This window comes from Molothrus ater, chromosome 5 (genome assembly GCF_012460135.2).
Source record: "Molothrus ater isolate BHLD 08-10-18 breed brown headed cowbird chromosome 5, BPBGC_Mater_1.1, whole genome shotgun sequence".
Lineage (NCBI taxonomy): Eukaryota > Metazoa > Chordata > Aves > Passeriformes > Icteridae > Molothrus > Molothrus ater.
The window spans coordinates 46,590,321-46,601,803 of NC_050482.2; the positions used below are offsets into that span (position 1 = coordinate 46,590,321).

General features: G+C 38.5%; 1 protein-coding gene across 1 annotated transcript; it reads left to right on the top strand.

Moving 5' to 3' along the window:
- The first annotated feature begins 1,486 nt into the window (after positions 1-1,486).
- On the top strand, positions 1,487-10,493 carry GAS2L3 (growth arrest specific 2 like 3). The gene is made up of 8 exons (XM_036401396.1): positions 1,487-1,507; positions 2,487-2,655; positions 3,047-3,165; positions 3,873-4,014; positions 6,588-6,651; positions 7,316-7,454; positions 8,299-8,406; positions 9,123-10,493. The coding sequence occupies exons 1-8, from the start codon at positions 1,490-1,492 to the stop codon at positions 10,491-10,493; spliced, it is 2,130 nt and encodes a 709-aa protein (XP_036257289.1). The 5' UTR covers positions 1,487-1,489.
- Positions 10,494-11,483: the final 990 nt, after the last annotated feature.

The following is an 11,483-nucleotide window of genomic DNA, read 5'->3' on the forward strand; positions in this document are numbered from 1 at the left end:
GAAGGGGAAAGATATCACTGGAGTGTCTCTGATAAGGTCTGAGAAGTGCTAGCAGTCCTGGTACAAGGAAGTGTCTTCACCTGAAACCAAACTGGTTGCTCATTTGCCAGTCGTAGAGGTAAGTTGTTTGAAATGCCTACTACGTGTGGTCCCATGTAGTCTGTGAGGTTTAAGGCAGTGGGAAGGAGCAAGGGGGAGAAAATGACACTATTCTGCTTTCTATGTAGGATGAAAGGGTGAGAATTTTTTTACAAGAATTGTGTTTTCTGTGATGGGCATTTCAATATTTTGTCATAGGAAGGCCAGGTTGTGCAGGAGAGAAGATGCCGCCTACTTACAAAGCCTAAATATCAGGGACAGGAGAGGAAAAATACTTAATTTTAAATGAAAACAGATGAGTTAAAAATGTCTGATAATGTCTTCAATATGGTTTTCAGTTTAATCTGTAAGATGCAATTTTATTGCAGCTATTGAGTAACAGAGCAAGTAAGTCTTTTTTAACAGGTTTCAAGACGCAGATAGGAACTTTTTGACATTGTAAAATACCACTGGAAAATGATGATGGAGAAATACCCTCTGTACACATGCATGCAGCTAACCTGGCAATGCTGCACATCTTTAGTCCTGGAGCCTCCAAGGAAAGACTTAGTAATCCTTAGCCCAGTGTAGAGCTTGTGCTGGATTTTCCCATGGTTGAAAGTATTGCTGGAAAATACAGCGTTGGCTTCAGGAGAGAAAGAGACTGGATTGTATCTAAAGTTTCCTTAATGTTCCTTTTGCCAGGGATTTGTACTGATAACTATGTTGCTGCAGTAGTTTGCAGCATTCTGTTGAAAACTTAGTGCATGCATGCTGCCTGCAAAGTCACAATTGCAACAGAGATTTATAAAAACATTGATTTCTCTCATGTGTCTATGCTAGAACTTGATGATTTTTGAGATCCCTTCCAATGCACACCATTCTATGATTCTGTAAGAGAAAATCTTATTTGTCAAAATTATTTCTTTGTTTTAAGGTTTTCATGATATTCCAAGTATTTAATGTGAACTCAGGATGCATATATCTGTCTGCACATATGTATGAGATGCACTTGTGATAACTTGGAAGGAAAAATCAGAGCCAACAGTGTTAAATCCAAGAATGGTTTCAAATATGTGCATTACTCTTTGACAAAATAAATATCATACAGTTCCTAAAAATCTTGCCAACTTTGGAGACTGTTTTTGCATACAAAGTTATTTGCTACTTTTGCTGTAATAACTGCATTTTTATCTAAGGGCAGAGAACTGAATTTGACTGAGTACTGGATCAAAACTTTAGCTACTAAGATATTTCCCTCTTTCCCCTTCCCTTCCTATTAGACACATTCTTATTTTTCCAGAACAGCAATGATGGGTTTTTCCTCAGGATTTTCATGAAAGCAGGAGAGACTGCAATAAAAATCTCTTCTTTTTCCCCAGGAGGAGAAACTAATGTAAAGCAGGTGACCATGCAGAATGCAGTTCAGGTAAATGCCTTTTGAAGTGTTTAAATCCTGTATACATGTATAATACTTTTTCTTTTTAATACAAAAGTTTACCCTGAAGCAGATAAAATACTAGATTCCCCAGTTACCTCTGATTAAAAAAAAAAAGTAGTTGTTTTCCCCTTTTACAAGAAGCAATGTGACAAGGATAATCCACTGTTATTATCAGATAGATGACCCATTCACTTCTTAGTGCTGTTAGCTAAGGTTTTGAAGTCAAAGCCTGAGATTATTGAAAAATTTCCATCATGATTAAGAAGTGCTTTTTTAGTAACCTTTTATTCTAATTAATCACTTAAGTATAAATAAATAAATGTATTTTACATACACACTGAACTGAAGGAAAATAGTTAAGAGTACCAGAAAGATTCTGGTATTATTCAGTCAAAAATTATTCAGAAAAAAATCTGGAAATTTTTCTTCAAAAATTTCAGTATGGTCCTTTTCTTGAAGTGTAAGTTACCTTTCATTTACTAGATATACAGTTCTGAAGAGAACTGCTAAGTGTTTGTGTTCAAGAAATATGTTACGTCCTTGCATGGAAACATTTCCTCTTTTAATGCTATAATTTTTAATGATCTAAGCACAAAATGCCTCTGAAACATTTGATTAAGAAATCAGTAGTAAATTATATGATAATTTTCAGATTTCGTGACTTAAAATGTGCTGAGTTTAAAAAACCCGAAGCATTTAATGCATGTTGTCTTTATTCTATATTCAGGCAAGTATGTCATTTTAAATCCAAGGGAGTCAAGAGGAGGAATGCAGTGGTATATTGATGCAGGAGTTACTAACAAGAGCAGAACCATTTGATTGCTCTGTTGGTTTGCTGTATCTGTTGAGAGGGAAGCGAACACTCTTTGAATAACAGTTCTTCAGTCTAATTCAGAAGCACAGGTTTTTGCTGTCTGACTGCAAGTATTAGAGCCTCCTGTCTTCAGCTTACTGGACTCTTCTGCAGGTGTGGTTTGGAGATGAGCTTCCCTTGAGTCCCCGAAGTCCCCTGACTCCGAGGCATGGGCCAGGTCTGGCAGACGTGTGCCTCTATGACCAATGGATATCTGTGAGGCACGAGGCCACTTTGGTGCCCATGCAGGAAGATCTCTCCATTTGGCTGTCTGGCTTGCTGGGTGAGCTTAAAAATAAATCACTCTCTCATAAATTTCAAAGCACTTCCAATGTTCTAGTCAGCACTGATGTGTAATATCTATAGTACTGTTAAGAGCTGGTGTATTTGAGTTTGAATGGCTGGGAGAATTGCATTAAAATGCATGCTTTGATTTCAGTTTTATTAGCTGCCACCTCTTAAGGGTTGCACAATTAATAATTCTAATTTATATTTATGAATCTTGTTAGTCTAATTAAAATCTAATTAATCTAATATTTGATTTTATTTTACTTGTATATTTCTTCTATTTTTCAGTCTTTAACACTGGAATGCTGTTTGATTTGCCTCTAAGTTCATATAAAATTCTTTACCTTCATGGAGTAACTTTAATATTGACCTTCTTTTTCTTAAAGGAATGGAAGTCAAAGCAGAGCAACTGCTAGAAGAACTTGATAATGGGGTACTGCTTTGCCAATTGATTGATGTTCTTCAAAACACAGTTAAAAAATGTTGTAGCACAAATAACTTAAGGGTGAGTTTTATAATGATATTTTAAAATACAAAGTCCTAAGTCTCAAGCAATAGTTACAGGGAAAGCAGGTGAGTGAGGCTTCCCAAAGAATTGTTTTGTATGCTGTGTAGCCAGAGACTGATTAACAGCAAAGTGGCTTTATAGATGGATAAACTCATCCAATAAATTGCTTGCTTTGTTAGTCACATCCTAAGGTCTTTACTAGGTTTTTGGTTTGATTTCAGTAGAAATCTTGCCAGAGGAAGATCTAATCTAAGTCTGGAGTTTGTTCCTCTGACACCAGTGTGGGTTGTTACTGAGATATCCATTTGCACTTGGTGATATGTTTTATGCCAGAAAGTGGTGGCTGAACTCAGGTGTACAGGTCAGCCATAAAAAGTATCCAGACCTGCAGGTGGGCTTCAGTGTTTCCATTGAGAGGCAGTGTTCAGTTTAAGTGTGAATCTCAAGCAAGTCTCTGTTACTTTGGAGTACAAAGGCTGCAGAACTGAGGACTGTTCACTCAGTGACTGTTCACAATGATAAAGTAGAATGCCTTCTATATTAGTGTAGCTTTTTTCATGGAATACATAGTGAGGTGAACACAAAATAGTTACAACTGTTTCTGTACTCTGAATTTAGGGTGGATTTTCCTTTGCAAATATGCTTTGAAATCTGTTGGCAATGTTGATGTGTACAATGTACTTTTTGTTTTCTTCTCTTGCCAGAATTTTCCTATGAGAAAAGTTCCGTGTAAGAAGGATGCTCCATCAGGATCTTTTTTTGCCAGAGATAATACAGCCAACTTTCTTAACTGGTGTAGAGCCATTGGAGTTGATGAGACATACCTCTTTGAATCTGAAGGCTTAGGTAGCTCTCTCTTTTTGTTAAATTTGCTTTGATCTCTGTGTGAATCACTACCTGGTCAGGGAGATGCCTTGTTACAGACTTTTGAACTTTTTCTCTTGACTCTGCATGTGTTGTGCAAGCTCTTATTTTTTTTAAGGTAGTGTCCAAGTAAAAGCATTGAAAAATCAGTTCAGTGACTAATATAACTTGCATGATGCTTTTGCAAACTTCTCAAAGTTACTGTGTGGGATGAAGTGGGGACTGAGAGCTGTGCAACAAAATACCGTGTTTTTCTTCAGTAAAAAGAACCACTGAGAAACAGGAGAAAAGTGTGGTTTCACTTTCTGTGTGTGGGAAGACCACAGGGCCCTGGAGTCAACTCATAATAAGATCCTTTATTTGGTATTACAGCCCATTCTTCTTACAAAAATCCCTCGGAATAATATGTTTAAGATGGTTAAATTTGGTAATGACATCAGGGCATTGTATCTGAAGTGGCAACAGCCTGTTGGTAATTAACGTTTACTTCAGGACACAACATTACTCTAAACCATTTGTATTTTTCCGTTTATAAGATAGTTATAAAAATAAATATTACCAACTATGAGTATGCCTGCCTCAGTGCACAACTGGTGCTGTACAGCATCTTCTAGACTGGCACGATGGAATAAAATTTTTTTGACTGCTAGTTAAGAAGATTGTACTTTCATCACATAATAAATAAGGAAATGCTCTTCTACCAGCTATTATGTCAGTAAAAATTAATTAATACAAAACTTTCTATGGCAAGCCAAATTCTGTTTTTTGTTGTTTGGCTTTTATTTTTTTAGTAAGTAAAATATCTGCCTGTCAGCAGACTAGCAAAAAACTGAGAACTATCTTTGTTTTCAGTAATTCTATGAAATTGTCATAATATTTACTGTATTTTGAAGTCTTTGTTCCATTAATGCTATTAATTAGCATTAATGCTAATTAAATGCTATTTACATACTGGCTGGACTGCCCATGCATCTCTACTGGATAAGTCATCTTTTAAAACAGTTGAGAAAACTCCATCATTTGCATGCTTCATTTTGATTAACTAGTGAGTGCATCTTTTTTCAGTGCCAGGAAATACAGAGTAGAACTGAGTTACAAGAATATTTGAATTTTTTTTTTAGTTCCTTGTACTAATTATATTGCTTAAACATGTTAGTTCCTGTAAGTGGACAGGTAACTAGGACCTGTTTAGCTTCCCTGTGATAAGCAGACATGATTTCCTAGTGCTGTGGCTTTCACTCATTGCAAAGAAGTGTTTTGAAGTCTGTAACTCTTGACACAAGCTTGCTTTGTGGCATAAATATCTTTTGTGAGCCTTTTTGGCAGTTGAAATGAGCAGACTTGCAGCCTCCTAGATGAAACATTCTTTCCACTGATGTTTTTCATCAGACTTTCAAGCCATTCTTCATGAATGAAACAGGGGAAGAATAAGTTGAAAATTGTCTTTTACCCATCAGGGACATATAGCAGCACCTCCTGAAAAATGTAGATGATTGGGAAGGAAATAAATCAAGAGGCTCCTGAGACAGCAGAAATAAAGAGTAGGCATTGTGGGGTGCCCTTTGACATCAAGCCAAAACAAATGTCTTGATCCTTGCTAGGGATGTATTTGGATTTTTCCCTTTTGGACTCAAGCAAATTAAAACACTTTTGTTACAGCTGGCAAATTCACACGCACACATGCACATACACTAAAAAAGAGATTGATTGGCCTCTAAAAGTAGCTTTGAGATTATGGCTTTGTCAACTTTCTATTCTAGATTTACCCTTCATAATCAGATCTTTTTAACAGCAGACTTAGAAACTGGAGTAGATGATGTAAACATCATCAGAAAATCTGACTTCATACTTGGACTATACTTTAGGAAACACTTTTAAAACAAAGGCATTTCAAATATCAAATTGATATCAGAGGGATGTTGGATTTCACCTGTAAAGATAGAGCTGGAACTTTTGAAGCAGTGATAAGAAAAGATCTTACTTGTTGATTACTGAACTGGTAACAATCACCCAGATTGTTCTTTCCCAGCAGAGGTTTAAATCCACTCAGGCTGACTGGCTGTGTAGCCATCCACTTGTGAGCTGGGGCCCTTGCAGTGTATCTTTTTGTGGATAATAACCTCCAGAGTGCATGTACCTAGCTGTGTCTGTAGGCATGAGCATGAACAGATCTGTGTATTTTCCTTTTGGTCTTTTTTAAGTGCTCTTCATCTTTAAGACTGTGATATTGCATTTGGGAGTAGGGAATGGGAAGCATTCACGTCTCTTTCTTTCCTGTTCTCATCAAGAAAGGAGATTATAAAACATATTTCTCTTAGGAGGAAGAGTGATTTCAGAAATGCCAGGATGGGTTTAAAGATTTTTATGGAATAGAAAATTAGAGTTGTAAAGCATGTAGTGCATTGTCAATGATAATGTACCTTGCCTCTGGGTAGGATGATGGGAAATTTATAGTCACGGATAGCTCATCTTCCCTTCTCTTGGCTGTACCTAATTGCATAGGCCTCCTGCAATAAATATGAACTATAACTCCTCTTTGTTCTCTTCCCTTTTAGTGTTGCACAAGGATCCAAGACAAGTGTATCTTTGTCTGCTGGAAATTGGGCGCATTGTATCCGGGTAGGTGATCCACACACGCTCCCAACAAGAAATTGAAGGACACATCCTACTAAGTAGAAGCTAAGACAAAGTTAGGACATTATTTGCAGCTGTCAAGTGATGTTAATTCTGTGCAAAAAGTAATGAGTAGCTTTTCTAGGACCATCATACAATATGAATGTTTTTTTCAAATATTTATTGGACTCTTTCCTTGGAGAGGTACTGTTCCATGCTGGTTTCTATAGCTGTGTGTTTAAGTTATACATTCATCCTATAGATAATGTGTAACTCTTGGAACAGCTTACTGAGCATTAAATATGATTCTAAGGGTTTCAATTTTTCAGCTTTTTGGAAGGTATCTCTTTATTATCTAAATGTAGACTTAATTTATTTCTAGTGCGGAGCTGGAAGCTTTAAGATAGTCTATCTAAATTGGATGTGACCTCAACTGTATAGTTTTGGCAGTATTTTTACTGCATCCTCTGGTAACACCAAGGCTACCTTAGGAAGGGCTCCTGCTAGAAACTCAGAGATGCTCCTTCTTTTGGATTATCAAGGCAATTACTCCTCTGATTCAGATGTCCTTGTCTGTCAAGCCATTATAATTTTACAAGTTTGTTATCATTCATTTCTTTTTGTTTTCTTTAATAAATTAGTAATTAAACACTCTGCTTTGGTCTTTGAGGTATGGAGTTGAACCTCCTGTACTTGTAAAACTAGAGAAGGAAATTGAGCTAGAAGAAACCCTGCTGATGACCTCTGGGCCACCATCACCTCTTAGCACACCAAAGTCATGTTGTCACCATGGGGAGCTACACGAGGCAGTAAGTACTACTTGCTTAGTGGGATATAGGCTTTAAATTAAACTCTTAGTTTTGAACTTGTATGATCTGTCTCAGTATGGACAGGCTGGTTTTCATCTAATATGTGTGAGCCTCCTCAAACAGAAGGCTATGCACCTCTTTTAATCAATTTTTTTTTGTTTTGTTTTGAAAATATAACTAAAATGCTGTTCTATGTGTTTTGGAGTGCATAGAGCCTACATTGTTTTCCTTTCCCCTCTTCCTTTTCCTTGCTTCTTTGAGTATAGGGAATGATCTCATTCCATTTTTCTGGTGTCAATGTTCTATGACTGCAATGAATGTTGCTCTTCAATTTGATCTTTTCATAAAACTTCATCAGGTGTTAAAGTAGGCTTTGATGAAAGTCTTTTGAAAGAAGATTTTTAAATCAAACTCTGTAGCTGTACCAATTGGAAATGAATATGTATCCAGAAAAGGAAATTATTTGTACAGCTTGTAAACTGGTCCAGAGGAAATGATGAACAATTTTCCTATTCTGCTTAAAAATTCATTTGTTTTAAAGGTCCTCTGTGTTGTAATGTAAAAATTCTGTTTCTTTGGGAATGTCAGCCACCAGATTCACTTTCTCTGGAAACTCACTATTTCTCCTTCTTGGCAATAGTCTCACCCTTCCAATTTGTTGCATTTCTAAGTGGCTCTTAGAGGAAGATCTTCTCTAACCCAGCATTTCTTTGGGGACTCCTTTTCCCCTTTTTTCATTTGTTTCCTTCTTGGGTCTTCCATCTTAATAGAAGATTAACTCAATAGATGGTTAAACTTGTGCTTCTGTCAAAATACTAACAAATGCTTTCAATTTAATAACTAGGTAAAACATATAGCAGAAGATCCTCCCTGCAGTTGTTCCCATCGATTTTCAATTGAATACTTGTCAGAGGGACGTTATAGGCTGGGAGATAAAATACTCTTCATACGAGTAAGTAGTTTTTTAGAACTCCAATTTATATTTATTTTGGGGAGAGAAATGCTTTTAAGTGAAATACCTCATTTTTATGGAGTTGTTTTAGAATTACAGAATTATTTAGGTTGGGACAACTTGACATTCAATCCCTAATTCTAAATGGGTTTAATTACTCCATTCTTTAGATCTTTGATCCACAAACATTGATTTTTACAACCACACTAAACTAAGATAATATTTCTCTGTGGTGTCTCTAAAATTTCAGTAATGACTTGCAACATAAATATGGAAAATGCTATAGAATATCCTGAGAATGTTGCTTGTTCAAAACCTAGATTCTTGGGGTTTATAATTTGCAGGGTTGTTGAGTACTCTCGTCAGCAATCATAAGAGTTTGTGTTGCAAGGACATAATCTAAATTCAACCCATGCCCAGAACTATGCATACTAAACAAAGATTCTTACAGAATGGTTTAAAGGTCTTCTATAAAGATGTTTCCATTATTTCCTGACACAGAATTACTACCTGTGCAGGAGAAGCTATCCAATAAAATAATTGGGAAGCAAAAACCTTGTTTATCACATAATTTCTATTTTGAAATGTTTCTCTGTAAGAAAGGAAGTGCTATTTTTAGTCAATTTCAATAGGTGGCAATGTAAGATGAAGAAAAATGAAACAAGATAAGAATTTCTCTTGTTCTTCTGCTCCTCCTCCCTCTTCCCCATTCTCAGATGCTACATGGCAAGCATGTGATGGTACGTGTTGGTGGAGGCTGGGACACTCTTCAAGGTTTTCTGCTCAAATATGATCCATGCCGAGTGCTTCAGTTTGCAACTCTGGAACAAAAAATCCTGGCATTTCAGAAAGGGGTCACCAGTGACAGTGTCCCCAGCTTGTCAGCTAGAAATCAGGAGCCTCCTCTTATGAATCCAATGTCAGCTGTCAATATGTTTCAAAAGCAGCCATCAAAATCTCCTGCTCCTGTTTTAGGTCTTGGGGCCAGTGCCAAGAAGGCTTTAGCTAAACGTCCTCAGTCCCCTGCCCTGGCATCACCCAGAGTGACCCCATCTTCCACTGCCAAGTCATCCACAGTCAGGTCCAAATTACAAGGGTCCTCAGCAACAGGTGTGCAGTCTCCTTTCAAACCATTAGCTGGCACCTCAAAGAAACTGGAGTCTCCTGCATGCAACTCACCAGCTTCTGCTCCTCCACAGCCTGGAAGCAAAAGTTCTTCACGTGCAGGAACAAGGACAGCTCCTGCTCCCTCCGAAACATTGCGCAAACGTATTCGGTCCCCCGATGCTACCAAGGTGAAATTTGCCCTGCCTCGGGGCTCCCCAGCACCAGCACTGCATCGTGCCCCCTCACCCTCTAAAAAACAACCATCTCTCTTGTCTGGGACAGCTGGAACAACCACTTCAAAACAGAAGTGTGTCCCTGCTAAATGCAGACCTGTATCTGTCACTAAAACCAAGGTGAATTCAGCTGCTCCCGGGGCTGCTCGGCCACCGGTTACAAATCTGCGCACTGTTGCCAAGTTTGCACATTCCCAGCAACTCCTTGCAAAACCTCCTGAAAACGATATTCAGATCTCAGGTGCTGGGTCTCAGCATCCTCTGAGAGCCCCACAAACAACTTCTCACCTGGCAAGAAACTTGAAAACTGCTTCTGAGCTAAAACTTTCCACTTCTGCACCTTCCCTTGCAGTCAGCAAAGCATCAAAGTCACCACCTCCATTGTTACCTACAAGCAAAAATGTGTCATCAGCTGGCAGCAAGCAGCCAAATGCCAGTAATCCCCCTCAGGTTGGAGCCTCTTTATCCAAACCTGCTGAACGCACGCCTTTGTCTGTCGTACGGCTTCCTCAAACTTCAGCCAAAACAGCAGTGACCAAAAAGCCAGCACAGCCTTCCACAAAAGGTCAGCATTCAACCAAAAACTTGCAAACAAACAAAAGCTTGACCCCAGGAGCCAAGAAGCCACTTCCAAAGGAACAGGCATATAACAAAGGAACACCTGGTGCATCAAAAGTTCCTCTTACGAAGAGCAGGCAAGATGATCACTATTTTGTTATGACAGGAACTAAAAAGCCCAGAAAGTAAACTAATTTGTTACTTTCTGGGGAAGTCCCTGTCTTGTTCAAAAGGGCCTCTTGTAACTGCTACACCGAGGACAAGGAAAAAAAGCTAAATAGCACTACATTTAATATGAAATATTAGGTATAACATGCCTTTGCTGCCTAACTTACTGTATGAACTGTGTTTATTTTGCGGTTTAGAAACTTCTATTTGGATATGTTTAGAAGTAGCTTACTTGCTGTGTGGCACTGTGGAATGGCAAATATCCTTGATCTGCTGCAAAAAAGTGTGGGAGAGGAAGGGGGAGTTAAGGCTGATGCATTTGCAGCAGAACTCTGGTGGTTCTGGCACATCTGCATTGAGGTGTGTGGCAAGTAACAGAGCTGTGCAAGCTGTAAAATTTCTAATACCTCAATGCAAGAAGCTGTAAAATTTCTAATACCTCAAACAAAAGGTTTGCTTCACTGGTATCCCAGAACCCAGTCTGGGTCACATGTTTTAGAAAGAGAAGAATTTTCTAGTCCTGTTTAGATTTGACAGATGCTGTTATGAATGTTCATTGTGTCCCCCCCATATGCCTTAAAGTGGATTCAGCTCACTTGGAAGTGGAGCTTGGTTTGGTTTAAATTGGACACCAATAATCATGGCCTTGATTGCTCACTTTCATTGTGCCTTAGCCTCTCAAATTCAGAACAGAACTCTCCAGTGAGCAATGCTACCTTTAAAACCCCGGGCAGATAACCTTGCTTAGTCCATATTCAAATCTGACTAGCTTTCCTAGAAAGCCCTTGCTGCATGGAGGGATGTTTCTGTGTTCTAGGGAAGACACTTGCCCCTGGGCTGGAGCCCCACACCAGCTCCTCCTCCTGGGTTTGAGCCCCAAAACAGCTCCTGCTGCAGCAACACTGAGCTGCAAGCACTGACCTGTTCCAGCAGAGCTTTACTGCTCTGCACGAGTGGCCTTTGCATGGAAGACTGAATTGCCAAATGCTTTTCTCAGTGCTATGGGTTAAT

Excerpts from the sequence above, each read along its gene's own strand:
- GAS2L3 (XM_036401396.1), top strand. Across the intron at positions 3,166-3,872 it reads GTAGCACAAATAACTTAAGG|AATTTTCCTATGAGAAAAGT; the intron begins GTGAGTTTTATA and ends TTCTCTTGCCAG. Across the intron at positions 6,652-7,315 it reads ATTGGGCGCATTGTATCCGG|GTATGGAGTTGAACCTCCTG; the intron begins GTAGGTGATCCA and ends TTGGTCTTTGAG.